Raw genomic sequence first — 17,481 nt, forward strand, 5'->3', positions numbered from 1 at the left:
TTGTTCCTACACTCCTCGGGTGTGTCACTATGGGGGTTGATTGAACAACGCCAGAAGCAACCTATGTCAAAAATAGAAGGACATGATGTTTTCAAGATAGGAGAAAAGTGAACTACCTTACCTAAGGTTGGCAGCGATATCCCACGACTTTTCTGTCCAAAATTAAGCTTTGAAAAAAGTCCGGTCAAGCTGGTAGATGCGTTGCACAACAACGGGACTACATGTAGTTCAACAAAAAGCAAAAGGAACGGTCGTCAACTGTTACGTTGCGAATGTAGAGCACCAGATATAATAGTGGTCCCTAAGGGGGTCGAACCCTCGACCTTGGCGTTACTTAGATGGTATGGAAGCCATATTAGCACCACGCTCTAACCAACTGACTGTTTGCCGTTAGTAGCTGATCGTCGGTGTCGAAGGTCGGTGAATGTGCTTACGCTAAGGAACCCGCTCTGATGTGCTTAGCATCGGCGATATAGAATATATAGATTGTATCATACAGTGGGAGCTTGGCAAAAAAGATGATTTTAAAGAAGATCAAAAAGAAAAAAAGACGCAAAAAGATGGAGTTCACATGTTAGCATCGGACGGTTTCGATCCGTCGACCTCCGGGTTATGAGCCCGGCGATCTTCCGCTGATCTACGAAGCTGATTCGTTACTCCATGTTCTTTTCAACTGCACCAATTTACTTGGTGTGCTGATGACAAAGCAGAATATATGTCCATATATATCCCAACAAATACGACTCACCAGCGAAGGACGAACTGAAGACACTTCTACCAGCACTGGAGTATCCTACCACAGCTAAAAATGCTGCTCGTGTACCATTGCCGCAACCTCCATGGCTGTCATTGAGATCATAGAGCTGACTGACAAATTCGCAGGGAGAACCCAAGCATTGTAGCCATTCTTCCTTCACAGATCTACGAAGCTGCTGGACAGGATTTGACTCCCGCTTTCTCTCGATCACCCTCTAGACCAATCTATCATCCTTGCAATCGCCCAGCTAGGTACGGTATGTTTGCTTCACACCTCTTGAGGTGCAAACATGATATATATACATGCCCCTTTGCGTAAACCGAGAGCAAAAGAGCCGCGGCACTGATCTGATCTGATCATACTTTCGAGAGGAACTTGCCAGAGCACGTCCAGGCAGCGCCGAGCTTTGATCAAAAGAAAGTCTTCATATTTCTGGCAAGGGCAACATGTCATGCAGCCTTTTAGACAATGCGGAGATGCTAACAGCGAGTTTCCGACATTTCATGCTTCGACGATCGGGCTTTGCTACAACATCACATATTGATAATATACTCATTATCAACGACTTCGCACTTCTTCTTCTGCTGCTGCGGCTTGACAGTATGTCTAGCAGGCTTCTTCTAAGCATGCAAGCAACTACATGTAGCATCGATCACTTTGAAGAAAGCCATATATTCCAAGGAATGAAGCAAGATCCACGTAAGAAGGAAGCTATTATGCATATGGATCGGTTGCTGCGGGCGAAATCCTCCCTCGTTGCGAGGGCTTTCCTACCATATATGCCGGGTTCCAGGAAAGAATTTACATGCCCCTATATCGTCACCATCAGAAGTATACCAATAGAAAATACTATTATTCTCGGTGTCCGTGGACTCCTGTCCCTCTCAATTCTCAACAAGCTTCAGGACGAGCGACCGAGCGTGCTGCAGCGTCTTGAGAAAAATTACGTTCTCTGAACCAAGGACGAGGCCGGCACGAAGACCTACTGTCCATCCTGGACCTACAAGTCACTCACCCTAGCGCGCGAAATAGCCGGAGGAAATTCCATTTTACACCTGCGCCATGTGCGCCCACAACATGTGCTCGGTCCAGCAGCACGCTTGACCAAAGCCCCGTAATCGATCGAGAGGTACATTGCTGCCACCATATACTCGAGAAGCACGGTCGCTGCGCACGTTTGATGAGAGCAGCGAATATACAGCCCACTTGCCGCTCGTACGCGTCTGGCTACGGACTATAATGTCAACTCCAGAAGTTTAATCAGCAAGGTACTCTTGACTGCTTTACCTGTTGGAAGCATTGTTGAGACGGCAAATCCCCAACCTGATGAGAAATGCGATATCTGTCAAGAGGATGCGCCCGATTCATAGCTCTTCACCCTTCCGTAGTCACCGCTCTATCTTGTACGAAGAAGTCAGGGGGAGGGCGAGAACTAAGGTAGGCAGCGGTCGATGAACTAAGAGCGTAAGAAGTATACGAGCGGCTGATCGGTGCCCTGGACCCGAGATACATTCAGCTCGACCTCATGGCAAAGCTTACAGAATGTACAGTGTCGCAAGCGCTTTCCCCTTTCTTATTCGTTCGAAGAGCCGCTACTAAACAGCACTGGACAGACCGACAGCTCCATGTGCACCTCCAGCCATACGATATGGTTGTCTTTCTCAGCAACCAGCTGAACCACTCCACCATGGCGGTGGAGGGAGATCCATATGATGAGGAGCGCTGGAGCATCTGCTTCCACCAGCGGAATTGAGTGGCCCGCGCCTGTCTTCCTGTAGTACCAAGACATGACCACAATGTAATGGCCGAGCGGGTGGCCGCTGCCCGAGGAGAGTAGACAGCCGAAATCAGAACGTGCATTTTTTCTTTCCCTCTCTCTTCCGATTCGTGGTATCGAATTAGGCTGTTTCTGTTAAACACTCTTGCTGCACCGCCACTGAAAGATTGGTTCGTACCGGTGGTCCATGACGTCCTCGTTTTCTGTATGTGATCAATCAGGCGGACGACAACGTGCTCAGGCCGAAAGTGGCGAGCGCCGTGGCCAGAAAGAGTGAGGGAGCCCGTCGAAAGAGCCAGAACAGACAGGTACGGACCGTACGGTACCTATCTCAATCACTCTCTTCCCCACCTCTCCCCTCAAAAGCTACTCCCTCTATCATTTTCTCGTCCCTCAGAACCTCCACAGCATACTCCACTCCAGCAGCTACAACCTTCTTCTCTCTTTTACTGCTACCGAACATGTCACTCCCCAAAAGCTCACTCTCCAAGAACCAATCCAACCCTTTCACCATGTCCGGCACTCCATGCGCCTGCTTGAAACACTCTTCGACTGCGCTCCCAAAACCTTCTTTCCCATGCTTCTTTCTCATTTGTACCAACAATGTCGTAATAAGGACTCCTGCAAAAATCCGAGCTTTGAGGGACAAAGCCATAAACTGCAGAGGCTTCAAGATCGTGATGCGCAATAGGTTTTCTGCGACCATGGTGGCGTACAGTTTCGCAACATTATAGATCATCCTCACACTCAACTCCTCCTCTCCTTCTTCCGCGTCAGCGTCAGCTTCAATTCGACGGAAAATATCGAAAAGTGCGAATTGCCACGCTTTGGCCATGCGGCGTCCCGAGCAGAATTTCAAGGCCACCAGAGTATAGAAGTGGTTATACACCGGTTCGGCTGACACGCAATGAATCAACACACGAGGGATTTCCAATTGTTGTTTATTCTTCAAGTTGAGCTTTTGAAGGCGAAGATGTGCGTGAACAGGGTCTACAGCACCGGCCACAGAGATGAATATTCCACGGCGGACATCGGTGTTCATGCCTTGAGCACGGGCGAGGGCGTCCAGGTTGAGTTCAGTTGGATCGGAATCAGAGGAGTCTTCGCTGGTGGGGGGCATAGGAGCTGACTGCAGGATTGTTGTTGTACTAGTACTGTTGGCCATTTTTGCAGGGTCACGCCAAGATGCACCGACCAGCCACCATTTACCTTTCTTTTCCGAATCTCTGATATCTGCTAGGCTGATTCGTAAAGGTTCGGATGTCTTCTGACTTTTGGTCTGACCGAGAGTCTTCTTCATGCGAGCAGTATGCTCGACACTGCTGACTGAGCCTGCTCCCCCGGAGGTCGTACGGTTGTTCTTGAGGTTGTGAATGGTTTCGATCATGAACTTTGTCCTCACGCTGACTTGTTCCGCACCACCGGCTTTATTAATGGCTCGTTGAAGCAGAAGTACGATATCTTTCAAGGCCGTAGGATCATCCTGTCTCAATTGTTGTCCAGATATTCGGATGACACGCAGCAGTAACTCGGTATTGCTTTCAGAGAAGTTTTCAAGCAGGATGCGGATGTAGTCGAAGATGACTTCACACCCGATAGCATGTAAGGTGTAGAGATTTGAAAGAAAGGCAAGGATGTTCAGAGTCTGCTTTGCTTCGGAGTTGCTCTCGGCATGGTATTGGTCGAATGCGTTTACCATTGCTTCCAGGAGTTGTGCACCAAAATCCACTCCAGTGGTGCGGTAGACTGCTGTCGCAAAGCCAGCAAGGAGGATCATTTCGTTGTCTGTGAGTACAGAACGATCGCATACACGATTTTTGAAGAGTTCAATCAGGACTGATGTTACATGTTGTCGGGCGTTCTTCGTATAAATATCCTGGACGGCAGCAAGAATTGACAGCATGTTAGCTTCTGAGAGCTTGTTCATTTGCCCATTTAGTTGTCGCTGAAGCTGCTGCAGGAGTTCTGCGTCTCCGGAAGCGGCTTTACGCATTGATGGTGGAACATATTTTCCTGCTGCTGGCGTCGAAGAATTGGCTGCATTCTTGACCGTAGGTGCAACATATGGATTCTCTCTTTCCTTTGGTGCTTGATCCACACTCTCGTCGTCTTCGTCCAGACCATCGTCGGAAAGCTCATCAGCAGAGAAGGGATTCTCGATCTCCTCTTCACTATCATCCTCCTGCTCATCCTCTTCGCTGCCACCCTCCAAGCCGTCCTCGTCACCAGTTGCGAATTCCGCAAAGTCATCTCCATCGCTCTCATCGGACCCGCTACTTTCCAGTTCCGGCTCCACTACTTTTGTTGTCTTCTGCTTCTCTGCCTTCCGTCTCTTCTGCCTCAACCAATCCTCATCCTCAGGTGCCGCTCTCTTCTTACTAGCCAGCGGAAAGCCATCCTCGTCCTCCGAACTGAGTCCACCGCCTATCAGCCAATCCAGTTCATCGTCTCCCACTTTCTTATTGCTTTTGCCCCGCATGCCCAGCTTCTTCTCCAGCGCACGGATTTCTGCGTCATCGTTGTCCAATTTCGCTTGGACAGCCTTGGGCACTTTCGCTGCGATGGGATAATCGTCCTCCTCGTCTTCCTCTTTCCCGTCCATGCTGCCGGCTCCATTGATTTCCTCGCCATCGAAATCTTCGAACTCGTCCTCACTCGCGGAGACAGTAACCTGTTGTCGCTTCTTCGGAACCGATGTTGTCGTCTCTAGCGTTCTCGCTGGCACCTTTATGTTCACCCTGGGCTTGGGAATTTGTTCCACTTCCACCCTCGATCGTGGATGTATATGCCTCTTCTTGTCTGTCCTGTCCGCCTTTCTCTTCTCCTTCCTCGTCTGCTGGTGGTTGCGCTTGGCGACTCTGCCACCTGACACCTTTTCTAGCAAGTCCTTCGGCAGCTTCGGCCCCCCATATGTAGAGCGACTCATGATGATCGTCCTGGTCTACTGCAGGTAGTATGCGAAGATAGTGAAGTTTGATGTTGGCGACAGAAAGATCGAAACTGAAAGTACCTACCTAAACATTTTTCTCCACACCGAAGGCGAGGGCGATCGGCTGCAGGGTTTAAAGTTCAAAGTTCAAGGCTCGCCCCACCTCGAATATGGACCGTGAGTGTACGACAGGTCTCGTATCGCTGTCCAGTACAACCTCCTAGGTACTACATACATGTACACACACATCAACATGGCGAAAGCACATCTCGGCAACGATGAGGTAAACATCATCCTCTCCACAAGACCACATGAATCGCTCAACTCACCACTTTCCTCCAGTTCTTTACAAAACTCACTTCCCTAATTGCTAAAACCCAAGAAAAGGGCCACGGCTCCATCTTCCTCACACAGAAACGATGTACATCTCCCCTCCCTCCCTTCTACCACCGCCTCCAACGACATTAACCCACTTCTCAGTGACCTACCCCGCATCAACACCAGTCAACCCATCGCAAACCCTCGACCCTCTCCACGATCTCAACCCTCCGTCAGATCCTCTCCCCATAATCATCCGAGCCACAGACGGGAAATCACAGTCCAAAGACTCGAAAAAGACCACCGCACAAAAGATCAAACTCAGCACTATTGTCCAGCCAGATGATCTGGAAAGCTTCTTCGCGAAATATGCAGAAGTGTGTAAAACGGGAATGCAGAGTTTGAAGAAGAGAGATCGTAGTAAGAGGAAGAAGGTCAAGGGGAAGGCTGCTTCGGCGAGTAAGAAATGATCATAACGAAGGGGCGGAGAAGTTTTTGAAAGCTAGCGGCACCTAGAGAACGGGATAGGCGGACGAGGGATTGAAGGGGGTGTGGTATTGGAGGAGGAGGAGGAGACATCACACCCGCGAAGATGTCCCGAGAGGGCATGATATGATGGACATGATGTGGTGGACATGATATGGATGATGATTCATGGCTGTCAGCTGGATTCAAGAAGGCACCATCCAATGAAGCGATGGGCTGTACGTGGCTTTGAAGATCTGAGACACCGAAGACTGCTTGATCGCGAGGAGAGAGTATGCGATGCAATGTCTCGCCGACTTCGCGCCCGAGGTCAGCAAGGCTTCATAAATTGCTAGCAGGATATCGTGACTGCGGTGCCTAAGGTCTTGCCCCCACATTCAAACAAAAAATAGCTGGATCGTTCTCATATTCGGCCAAATTGTGCGAGAGGATAGATGGATGCTATCCCAAAGCCATCAATCGAAATGCTCAAGAGAGGTTTGATACACATATTTCCCCCGCTAGGACGAGCTGCAATCTTCTTGCGACTCAATTTGGACCTGTAAGACTTCTTGTGGTGCCTTTTTATTCTGCATTCTCCGGAGTCAGGGCCACTGTCTTCTGGATCTCTGGCTGAGCGAGCAGGTTTGCGAGCCTTTCGCCACAGCCGCAGAGCTTCCAGTGGTTGCAGCATTTTTGCAGTCGTAGAAGAATCTCCAGTATGTGCACGTCGGCGCCAGAAGTTGGTCAGCCTCTACCGACAGATGTCTTCGTATGTCCTCAAGATGCCCTGAGCTTGAGTGGTAAAGGCCCAAAGGGCATTGTACATATCGCGTTCTTTTTCCGTGAAATCAATTTTGTGCACGAACTCTTGAAATTTAGGCAGTTTAAAATCATTATTGATTAAGAAATCTTGGAATGTGGGGTCTGCAAGCAGAACAAGCCATGTCATGTCAAGGCGATGGAGTCTTTTTGCACCAATTGGCCATTGGACAGGACAACAGGACAACATTGGTCAATTTAAGCTTCACTACACAGCAGAGGCCCGGCGCGGGGCCCCGCCCGGAGGTCCGATGCCTCCAATAGAAGTAATGCATGCAGGGACATCTGCACCGCACCCAGTATACTGCCGGCTCACGTGGAGCTGTACCAATTAGTTGGTGCCTGTGGACTGTGGAGAGTGGAGCTTCACTTTGACCCGAAATCCAAAAGTGAGGAATCCCGGCGACCCGCTCCACGCGCAAGCGAGCCTCGCAGCTAGCGCAGCCACAGGTAGAGAGACAGAGAGACAGAGAGAGGGAGGGGACGACAGAAAAAGAGAGACAGAAAGAGAGAGAGGGCGAGAGGGCGAGAGGGCGGAGAGGCATGACCAAAACTTGAGTCGGAGGGCAAGGAATTTCTCGAGTCTCGACCATTGATTGCGCGCTGCACGCTAGGACACTAGCGACAAGCTGCACCACTATGTCCGATAGAGCGAAACCTCGATACATTCTGCCTGCCAACAAGAGCCTTGCTAGCACCTCTCCAAGCAAAAGTCTGGCCGCGACTCTAGAGGAGGTCTCTACGAGCAACATCAAGATGGTGAACGAACGCGACTTCGAACTCGGCTCGCCAACAGCAAAAGCCGTCTTAGAACACGTCTCGCCGCACTTCAAGACGTGGATTTACAACGTCTCGAAGCCTACAGCATTAACCTTCGAGGAGGGATTGGAGGTATTGCGTGGTGTCGCAAAGAAGTTCCCCAAATATCGTGAAGAGGTACTGGACTTGACGACCGATATAGACGAGAAGCGTGGTTGTGCCACCGTTGTTGTGCATGTCAGAATCAGCGGGCGAGAGCAGACGAGCGTTGAAGCAATCAGAGAGGCGAAGTGGGAACGCGATGAGCATGGAAAGTGGTGGTTACATAGTTTTATTGGTATTTGGGGAGTGTCTATGGATTGTTAGCATGAAGCCATCACCTGCTGCACATATGCCGTACCTGTCGTCAACGATACTCTACTCTGAGCTGACAGCTCTCTAGTCCGCTTTCCTGTCTTCATCACTCTAGCTCTTCTGTCAAATGGACGTCAGGTTGGCGAAAGACATCGTTTTGTGTGGCTCTAGTTGGTAGGATCCCTTATGCAAGGCCGAGCCTCCAAACTCCTCGGCAATCAAAGAGGGCAGAAGATACAATTGGGGCGGTCGTAATAACGTCAATAGTTCGACGACTTCGCTACTGTATGTACTTGAATCTTGACACTGTCCTTACTTAGAAGTTGGACGGGAGCTTTCTGTCCTCGAAGAGCCAACAGTTCTCCAACCAACGGAGCAACCTCGGTTACCTAGGGCTTCAGCCTTACCTATAGCGCGAGTCATGATTAGTCGCGAGTCAGCGGACGCATGAATCTTGCAGTTGTTCTCGCGCCAATACCTACATACATGCCCGTGCTTTCAACAGCTCCCGCTGTTTCAGCATCATCCGTAGCAAAGACGGCCACATTCGCCCTCAGCAAGGATGTCCGGACGCAAAGACTTCCTGTCGCAAGCGGCTCCAGAAAACTATGTCGCTGGTCTCGGGCGTGGTGCGACTGGCTTCACAACACGGTCCGACTTGGGCCCAGCGCGAGAAGGGCCCAGTGAAGAGCAGATCAAAGCGGCACTCGCCAAACGCGCTGCGGATGCTGGTATCGACCCTTCCAGCGCGTACAAGCTCGACAAAAAGCAGGACGATGCCGAGGACGAAGAGCGCTATCGGGACGCTGAGAACGAAGAAGGCTTGTTCGCCAGCGGCAATTATGATCGCGAGGACGACGAGGCCGACCGCATCTACCAAGACGTCGACGACCGCATGCAGAAGCGCCGGAAGATATCAAGGTCAGTCGCTCTCCCTCTGCTCTCCATGCCCTTCCTTTAGCACATTTCCTATGCACCTTTGAAATTGAAATATCCATGTTCATCTTCTCTGCAGCGCACATCACCACCCGTTCTACATGGACAATATGCCGACTTGAGGAATCATAGGGAAGACCGCGAGCGCCGGGAACGAGAAGAGTACGAAGCGAAGAATCCGAAAATCTCACAGCAGTTTGCCGACCTGAAGCGTGCACTGGGCACCGTCAGCGATGAAGAGTGGCACGAGATACCCGAAGTGGGAGACTTGACGGGCAAGAATCGGAGGAGCAAGCAGAATTTGAAGCAGCGCTTCTACGCCGTTCCCGACAGTGTATTGGCAGGTCAGAGGGACGCAGGGCAACTAGGCTCTGAGATTCAAGACGATGGAATGGCTACCGAGGCAGATGGCAGTGGCGGATCAAGCGAGCAGGTCGATGGAACCATGACCAACTTTGCGGACATCGGAGCTGCGCGAGATAAGGTCCTGAAGGCACGTCTGGACAAGGCTGCTGGGGCCGAGACCTCTTTTGCATCAGGGACGAGTACCACTGTCGATCCGAGAGGCTACATGACTGCATTAACCAACTCCCAGCTGAAAGCTGGAGAGATTCCAGTTGGCGATATTCGCCGAGCGCGAATTCTGCTGGAGTCGGTCATCAAGACCAATCCCAGGCACGGTCCGGGGTGGATTGCGGCCGCACGTCTGGAAGAATATGCAGGAAAGATTGTCGCTGCAAGAAACGTCATTCGTCGTGGCTGTGAAATGTGTCCGAAAAGCGAAGATGTCTGGCTGGAGAGCATCCGCCTGAACGACAATGCAAACGCCAAAATTATTGCAGCCAAGGCAATCGAGAACAACGACCGATCAGTGCGGCTGTGGCTAGAGGCCTCGAGCTTGGAAGCTGTCCCTGCGGCTAAGAAGCGAGTCTTGCGAAAGGCATTGGATCATATCCCTCAGTCTGTTGCGATATGGAAGCAGGCTGTGAATCTTGAAGAGGATCCAGCAGACGCGAAGCTATTGCTTGCCAAAGCTACAGAGATCATCCCACTATCTACTGAGCTGTGGCTTGCACTCGCACGTCTCGAGACGCCTGAGCAGGCACAAGTCGTGCTGAACAAGGCGCGAAAGGCCGTGCCTGCGAGCTTCGAAATCTGGATCGCAGCCGCACGTCTCCAGGAACAGACTGGTCAAGAGGCTATGGTTTACAAGGTCATGGAGCGGGCGATTAAAGCGTTGCAGCGCGAATCTGCCATGCTGAAACGTGAACAGTGGATCGAACAAGCAGAAGTGTGCGAGGAAGAAGGGGCACCACTTACCTGTCGTGCCATCATCAAAGAGACGATTGCTTGGAGTCTTGATGCAGACGACGACCGAAAGCAGATCTGGCTTGATGATGCCAAATCGTCGACCAACAGAGGCCGATATGAGACTGCCAGAGCGATCTATGCCATCACCAGAAAGGAGTTTTACAACCGCAAGAGTGTTTGGATTGCCGCGGCAGATCTGGAACGGACTCATGGAACCAAGGAACAACTCTGGGCCATACTCGAAGAATCTGTCAAGTCTATTCCGAATTCTTCTGAACTATGGATGCAGCTTGCCAGAGAGAAGTGGCTCGCTGGAGACGTTGAAGGTGCTCGCCGTGTGCTCGGTGAAGCTTTCTCGAAGAACCCGGAGAACGAGGACATCTACCTGGCGGCCGTCAAACTGGAAGCTGATAACGGGCAAGAAGACCGCGCTCGTCTGCTCCTTGCGCAAGCCCGACAGGAAGCGCGTACCGATCGCGTCTTCGTTCGCAGTGCTGCATTCGAACGCCAGACTGGCAATAGCGACCGCGCACTGGAGCTGGTAATCGAAGGACTCGACGCGTTTCCTAAGAACGACAAATTGTGGATGCTCAAAGGTCAAATCTACGAAGCTAAAGGAAACCTTCCACAAGCACGCGAGGCCTACCGAAATGGTGCAGATCGCTGCCCGAAGTCTGTTCCGTTGTGGTTACTGTGGTCACGGCTAGAAGAGAAAATGGGCGTCGTCGTCAAAGCACGTTCGGTTCTTGACCGCGCACGGAAGCAAATTCCTGCCAATCCTCAAATTTGGACCGAGTCCGTGCGACTAGAAATTCGAGCTGCAAAGAGAGCTAATAACAGCGCAAATACTTCGACGTCCAACCCGGCTGCGAGCCAGAAGATGGCACAAGCACTACAGGAATGTCCCAAATCTGGTCTCCTATGGGCAGAACGCATCTGGAATCTGGAAGCGAGGACACAACGCAAACCAAGGATATTGGAAGCTATACAAAAAGTTGAAAATGATCCTATCCTATTTGTGACTGCGGCGCGAATCTTCTGGTCAGAACGTAAACTGGACAAGGCGGATACATGGTTCAAGAAGGCTGTGACACTGGACCCGGACTATGGTGATTCGTGGGCTTGGTGGTACAAGTTTCTACTACAGCATGGGACTGAGGAGAAGGTCAGACAGGTTGTGGAGAGTTGTGTGGAGAATGAACCGAAGCATGGCGAGAAGTGGGCTGCGATCAGAAAAGCACCTGAGAATGGTGGGAAGACCACAGAAGAGGTGTTGAAAATGGTTGCGAAAGCATTGGAATAGGTAGACGATGATACAAGAGCCCGATGGGGTTGTGTCTCCTCTCTTTGTGTCTTACCTCCTAGGGGGAGGTAGTACATATGAGATACAGGTACCTATAACCTAGCTAGGACCAGGTACATAGGTACGTCAAGCTACCTGTGATAACCATCAACCACGGCCTTGCGCAATCGCTCACCGGCAACCGGCGAGAAACAGAACTTGAGGCTGATCTCGGCAGCACTATCCAGTCTATCCATTTCGAGCGTGCATAAGTACATGTAAGGAACCGGTCCGTTCCCGGTTGTTCATTACGCCGGATATCTCCGCCATGATGACATCCGTCACATCCCACGCTAGGTTGTGCACGTGCCAGCAAGCCTGCTCTTCCAGGTCTCCTTGCATGCTCGGCGCTATTATTACCTTACCTTTTGCTGCTTTACTCCCTTCTTCCACCCACGAACAACAACAACGACGACGACAATAACAACGGCTTCGTTCTCCCCATAGAACTACTACTGACACCAGAATCAGCCCTCATCGTCCCCAACACCTGCTCCACACGTCCCTCCGTCCGTCCGTCCCTTCGACTCGGCATACCATACACTAAAAGCATCACACAGCGCAGCTGAATGTCAGCGTGTCAAAACAACATGGCTCACTTATACCACCAAACTACGCATATATGTGCCAGTCCCCCCAAGAAACCTTCCAATCGTGGCTCCGGCCTGGGTGAAGATTCCATCTCTGTCTCGCCTAGCACGACCTTGCAGGCAGAGACTCCAGCGGCAGTTGATAAGCTGGCACCCAGGACCGGAGCTGAAGGAAAGAAGGTCAAGCTCGTTGTGTTGGGTGCGGGAATCTCAGGTCTCCGTGCCGCGTCTTGCCTTCAGCGTCATGGCGTCGATGTTGTGATTCTTGAAGCACGCAATCGCATAGGTGGACGTATCCACACCACTCGCAACGAAGCAGGAGCACCAAGAGATATTGGTTAGTCCTCAAGCACGAACTTGCAAATGCTGATACTGAGCTTTGCAGACCTGTGTTGGTTCGTAGATTGCCGCAAGGCTTCTTCACCCCAGGGCCTCTGGCTTCCCTTGCTAACATTAGAAACAAAGGTGCCGCATGGCTCCACGAGACATCGCAGAATAAGCTGGTCAAGCTGATCTCGAAGCTAAAGCTAGATTACTATTACGATGATGGTCTGCCGCTCTACTACACTGAGCAGGGCCGCGCAGGCGCCCAATTCAAGGCGAAGAAGGTCGCTGATGAGGCCGCTGATCACATGCAATGGTGGTATGAGACTCACCCAGATGCACCTGATCAGACGGCCTCGGACTTTGTCAACAGTAAGTACGGAAAGCAACAACGGTTGGGATTTGTCCCCGATGCTCCATGTCTCACTGAGCTCAAGTCCACCATCTCGACGGGCTTCAAGACAGACCACTGAGACAGTCCGCATCTTCAAGAGATTTGCTTCTGACCCAACTCTACCAGGTTTCGTTGACAAACACGAGCTGATCACTGAAGATGAGCGCCTTTGGGCGCCTCAAGCCTTCAAAGAGGTAGAGCTGTGGATTGGTACCACGATTGAAACCGCATCTGCCAGACACCTTTCCTATTTCGTCACTGAACGTGAGTCTGGCTTAACCTTATCACGATCGCTTGCTCTGCTGACAGTGGCGTACCTCCACAGGCAACCTGTACATGAAAGGTGGCTATGACAACGTGGTGAAGTGGGTAGCTGACTCGCTGCTGCCAGACACAGTCCACCTCAACAAGACTGTCGATCACATCTCCTGGAGCGAGGACGGCTCATGTACTCTCGAATATCATGATGCCAGTGGTAACGTCGCTGTCATGGAAGCTGATGCTGTCATTTCGACCCTGCCATTGGGAGCACTGAGGCGGAATCTGGTCACATTCGACCCTCCACTTCCAGATGATATGCAGCTTGCACTCTCAAAGTTCTCATATGGCGCATTAGGCAAGATATTCTTTGAGTTTGCAGATGTTTTCTGGAGCAAGGACAATGATCAGTTCATGTTCTATCCTACACCGCCCGCACTCGAGGAAGATTCGTACTCTACTTCTCCCAGCTCGAGCAGCTCAAACGAGCCCGACAACATTCTCAATTATGCGACAGTAACGATCAATCTCTGGATTATGACGGGCGGCAAGGAGCTGTGTGTGCAGATCGCGGAGCCCTTGACTCAACGCATTGAAGCAATGACCGATAAACAGGCCATCTATAAGTTCTTTGAGCCATTGTTCAAGCTGCTTCGAACTGAGCCATATAAAACGCTTCCCCGTCTGATTAACGTTGAGACTACCCATTGGACACAGGATCCGCTCGCGGGCTACGGATCATACTCTGCAGACAAAGTCGGGGACGAACCCGAGTTGCTGCTCAATGCGTTGGAGAACCATAAAGGTTCCAGACTTCAGTTTGCTGGCGAACATTGCACGATGGTGGCTAATGGCTGTGTGCATGGCGCCTTTGCCACAGGAGAGAAGGCTGCGAAGAACATTCTGAACACGTTTGGCATTGCATACGATGGAGGTGACATGGTCAGCATTGACTAAGGAGGATGTGCATTATGGAAGACTGGGAAGGGGGTCATGGCGCATGTTGCACATTTTACTCAATCTATACACAAGCTAGCACAGATGGTATAGCACAGAAATGTTGCTGATGCATACAGAATGTATGCTGCTATTCATTGCACTCAGTTTGACCTCTTCATCCTCGCCTCCACCAAGACCTCCAGCAGGCGATAAGACTCCCGTCTTCTTCACTCGGTAGTCTCAAGTGTGAAAAACACGTCTGGCAAATCGAGAAAGCCGCGACGCCGCCGGCGGAGGTGGCCGAGCTATGGTTGTGACTCGATTCTAATACCTGATAGCGTGGAGAGTTATCGATAGGGTTCGCGACCTTGAACTACTCCACCGCAAGAATACATGTACTTACTAGGTAAGGCAGATACAGTAAGGTACGGTTAGCAAGACGACCTTGTCTTTCTTTGATAAACCCGACTCACTACTTTCTCTCCCTCTCTTCCTTTCTCTCTCTCTCTCTCTCCCACACTGCAGCACCAGTTCCTGAGGATTAACAACAGCTCTCCAAATCCAACATACCCACCATGGCCGAAGCCCAAGTCTTCACAGCCGACGCAGCCCAAGAAGTCATTGACTCGGTCGTAAAATCCATTCCCGCAGACGAAATCGACGCAACATTCAAATCCGACAGCATAGGTAACGTACCCAAAACCGAGAATCTCCCAATTCAACTCTAGCACAGACAGAGAAACAGACAAGACAGACAAGACCTCAAGTGTAACTAATGAATATCTCTATAATTCAGACCTCATCAACAAAGCTCTCGGATCGCGCATCATCTCCTTCTCCGACGAATGGTTCGCTGCCGCCGAAAATCTTACCACGCCAACCCCTCCGATTCGCAAACCGGGCGTGTTTGTCTTTTCGGGTGCTTGGTATGATGGATGGGAGACCCGTCGACACAATACAGAAGAGTTTGATTGGGTGGTGATTCGATTGGGGGTCGCGAGTGGGAGAGTCAAGGGAGTGGAAATTGATACGTTTGCGTTCAATGGGAATCATGCGCCCGAGGTTGCTGTGCAAGGGGTTTTTGTGGGCGGGGAAGAGGAAGAAGAGGAGGTGAAGAAGGCGGAGTTTTGGGATGGTGGGAAGAAGAGAGGGGTGGATACGATTTTGGCGAGGCAAGAGTGTGGACCGAGTCAGAGACATGGTTGGTTGTTACCTGCGTTGACGGAGAAGGCGTATACGCATGTGAGGTTGCAGATGTTTCCCGATGGAGGAATTGCACGGTTTCGGTTGTTTGGACAGGTCGTGCCTGTTCTTCCACAGGATGTGAATGAGGTGTTTGATCTGGCGGCGACGGTGAATGGAGGTGTGGCAGTTTCATGTTCAGATCAGCATTTTGGCACCAAAGACAATCTGCTCCTACCCGGACGAGGCGTGGATATGGGAGATGGATGGGAGACGAAGAGATCTCGAGGAGAACATGTGGACTGGACGATCATCAAGCTCGGCATCCCGGGTCTGATTGAGAAGATTGTGGTTGATACTGCACACTTCCGAGGCAATTTTCCACAAAAAGTGCAAGTGTTCGCTGCTCCCGCTGCGGAAAATGCCCCGAGTGCTGATGGCAGTGAGTGGGTCGAGGTTCTGACGCCCCAAAAGACCGGTCCGGATAAGGAGCACGAGTACACCAAGCAGGAGCTGTCCCAGATCGATCAGGCATATGGATACGTGAAGTTGGTGATCATCCCCGATGGAGGTGTCAAGCGAATCCGTGTCTTTGGCAGGAGAGCTTAGACGGGGCCGACCGGGGGAAGAGCATTCTTTGCTCCCTAGGTATGTCAGGAACATCAACGCTGGGCTCTTTATTGGTGCACGTGTTACGGAGTGTTCGAAGAGCGAATCGTCTCGATGGAGCCACCTGCTGCGGTTGGGCCTCCGCGTGTTCTCCTGATGATCGGGCCTCCGACGCTGAGCCGCCCAGCGCGATGATGGCCGCAAGACATCACAGAGATGAGGCTGCTGTTCAGTGATGCCGAGACTGCTTATGCCACGGCATGATCGGACCCCCGTGACGAACTATGGATCATGTACCCATCTCTGAGGGAGAGAGAGAGAGCATAAGGTAGGTATGTAGTACCCGTAGGAGACTCCACGAAAGAATATCTACCTACATACATATCTTTTTCGAGCCAGAGGAACTCCCTTCTCATCCATCTGCTAGTTCTATTCACATATCAATCAACCAACTAACAATCAATACAAAACCCCCCGCAAGAGACTCCCCTCAAATATATTCTCTCTCCCATCCCATCCCATCCCATCCCATCCCATCCCATCCTCTTCTCCTCCAACCTCCGAAAATCAACCTATCCTATCCTGTCCCATCCCATCCCATCCCCAGTTCATCAGACCCATCCCAGCCAAATCCTAAAAACGAAATCTCAAACCACCGAACCCGATCCCACAGTTCCACACCAAAAGAGCCGCCGCAAACGCCCCAAATTGCTTGTCTCCCCTTATATCCCTGTCATTGTCATCATATCAAATAACCATGTTTGCCTCACCTTTATCCTTCCGATCTAATCTATGTATATATATATATATATATACTTGGCTACAGGTAAGATCAAACATAGACTCTATCTACTTCTATCCGATTTATCTATAGGCAATCGGCATCGGTATTAGATAGGATATACCTATACCTACCTACCTACCTACCTATCTACCTAATATATAGAGAAGAAGAAGAAGCTATAGTAGATACGGTCCGGACCGATTCAGATCTATCTATCTATTCCGAACGAACCCCTTACGTAGCTAGGGACGTACGGGGTCCGATAAGGTCTAGCCTAGTTTAGTTCTGTTCAAGTACTATACGTTAGTGAGTGATAAGGGTTAGATGTATCTCCTACCTCCTAAGGTAGTAGGTTATATAGGTAGTATAGGTAGTAAGTGAGATAAGCGCTAGGGCGTACGGCTACGCTATACTACGCTATCTACGTTATCGTTTACGTAGGCGTTGTTTTAGGGCGAGGGATTATGTATATACTACTGTAACTACTATAATTGGGGATAGAAGAGGTAGATACAGTAGGGTATAACTGGATGGTTGTAGGTGTTGGATGTTATATAGAGGAGAGAGAGAGAGAGAGAGAGAGAGAGAGAGAGAGAGAGAGAGGAGGAGGAGGAGGAGGAGGAGTAGTAGG

The 17,481-nt window shown here is 50.8% G+C and overlaps 8 protein-coding genes and 1 non-coding gene across 9 annotated transcripts; 7 read left to right on the top strand and 2 right to left on the bottom strand.

Moving 5' to 3' along the window:
* Positions 1 to 575: 575 nt before the first annotated feature.
* SEPMUDRAFT_t37 lies at positions 576 to 647 on the bottom strand. The gene has a single exon. It is a non-coding gene; the product is annotated as a tRNA-Met (tRNA).
* Positions 648 to 1,570: 923 nt separating this feature from the next.
* SEPMUDRAFT_85558 (uncharacterized protein) lies at positions 1,571 to 5,332 on the bottom strand. Its single transcript, XM_016910389.1, has one exon. It carries the CDS (start codon positions 5,134 to 5,136, stop codon positions 2,866 to 2,868), a length of 2,271 nt encoding a protein of 756 aa, XP_016760618.1. The 5' UTR covers positions 5,137 to 5,332; the 3' UTR covers positions 1,571 to 2,865.
* On the top strand, positions 2,283 to 2,510 carry SEPMUDRAFT_43969 (uncharacterized protein; the record flags this gene model as incomplete). The annotated part of the gene is made up of 1 exon (XM_016908909.1): positions 2,283 to 2,510. One exon carries the CDS (start codon positions 2,283 to 2,285, stop codon positions 2,508 to 2,510), a length of 228 nt encoding a protein of 75 aa, XP_016760619.1.
* A 384-nt stretch (positions 5,333 to 5,716) lies between the features above and the next one.
* On the top strand, positions 5,717 to 6,736 carry SEPMUDRAFT_85559 (signal recognition particle, SRP9/SRP14 subunit; the record flags this gene model as incomplete). The annotated part of the gene is made up of 3 exons (XM_016910390.1): positions 5,717 to 5,746; positions 5,806 to 5,884; positions 5,944 to 6,736. 3 exons carry the CDS (start codon positions 5,717 to 5,719, stop codon positions 6,249 to 6,251), a joined length of 417 nt encoding a protein of 138 aa, XP_016760620.1. The 3' UTR covers positions 6,252 to 6,736.
* SEPMUDRAFT_65636 (uncharacterized protein) lies at positions 5,734 to 6,736 on the top strand. The gene is made up of 3 exons (XM_016909726.1): positions 5,734 to 5,746; positions 5,806 to 5,884; positions 5,944 to 6,736. Exon 3 carries the CDS (start codon positions 6,417 to 6,419, stop codon positions 6,600 to 6,602), a length of 186 nt encoding a protein of 61 aa, XP_016760621.1. The 5' UTR covers positions 5,734 to 5,746; positions 5,806 to 5,884; positions 5,944 to 6,416; the 3' UTR covers positions 6,603 to 6,736.
* A 729-nt stretch (positions 6,737 to 7,465) lies between these two features.
* Positions 7,466 to 8,254, top strand: SEPMUDRAFT_149154 (uncharacterized protein). The gene has a single exon (XM_016905376.1). It carries the CDS (start codon positions 7,708 to 7,710, stop codon positions 8,191 to 8,193), a length of 486 nt encoding a protein of 161 aa, XP_016760622.1. The 5' UTR covers positions 7,466 to 7,707; the 3' UTR covers positions 8,194 to 8,254.
* A 477-nt stretch (positions 8,255 to 8,731) lies between these two features.
* On the top strand, positions 8,732 to 11,877 carry SEPMUDRAFT_149156 (mRNA splicing factor). Its single transcript, XM_016905377.1, has 2 exons — positions 8,732 to 9,102; positions 9,250 to 11,877. The coding sequence occupies exons 1-2, from the start codon at positions 8,744 to 8,746 to the stop codon at positions 11,729 to 11,731; spliced, it is 2,841 nt and encodes a 946-aa protein (XP_016760623.1). The 5' UTR covers positions 8,732 to 8,743; the 3' UTR covers positions 11,732 to 11,877.
* A 308-nt stretch (positions 11,878 to 12,185) lies between these two features.
* On the top strand, positions 12,186 to 14,367 carry SEPMUDRAFT_149157 (amine oxidase). The gene is made up of 4 exons (XM_016905378.1): positions 12,186 to 12,697; positions 12,826 to 13,056; positions 13,205 to 13,342; positions 13,404 to 14,367. Exons 1-4 carry the CDS (start codon positions 12,340 to 12,342, stop codon positions 14,291 to 14,293), a joined length of 1,617 nt encoding a protein of 538 aa, XP_016760624.1. The 5' UTR covers positions 12,186 to 12,339; the 3' UTR covers positions 14,294 to 14,367.
* A 339-nt stretch (positions 14,368 to 14,706) lies between these two features.
* Positions 14,707 to 16,537, top strand: SEPMUDRAFT_149159 (Allantoicase). The gene is made up of 2 exons (XM_016905379.1): positions 14,707 to 14,962; positions 15,072 to 16,537. The coding sequence occupies exons 1-2, from the start codon at positions 14,851 to 14,853 to the stop codon at positions 16,064 to 16,066; spliced, it is 1,107 nt and encodes a 368-aa protein (XP_016760625.1). The 5' UTR covers positions 14,707 to 14,850; the 3' UTR covers positions 16,067 to 16,537.
* The last annotated feature ends 944 nt before the right edge of the window (positions 16,538 to 17,481 follow it).

This window comes from Sphaerulina musiva (genome assembly GCF_000320565.1).
Source record: "Sphaerulina musiva SO2202 unplaced genomic scaffold SEPMUscaffold_5, whole genome shotgun sequence".
Lineage (NCBI taxonomy): Eukaryota > Fungi > Ascomycota > Dothideomycetes > Mycosphaerellales > Mycosphaerellaceae > Sphaerulina > Sphaerulina musiva.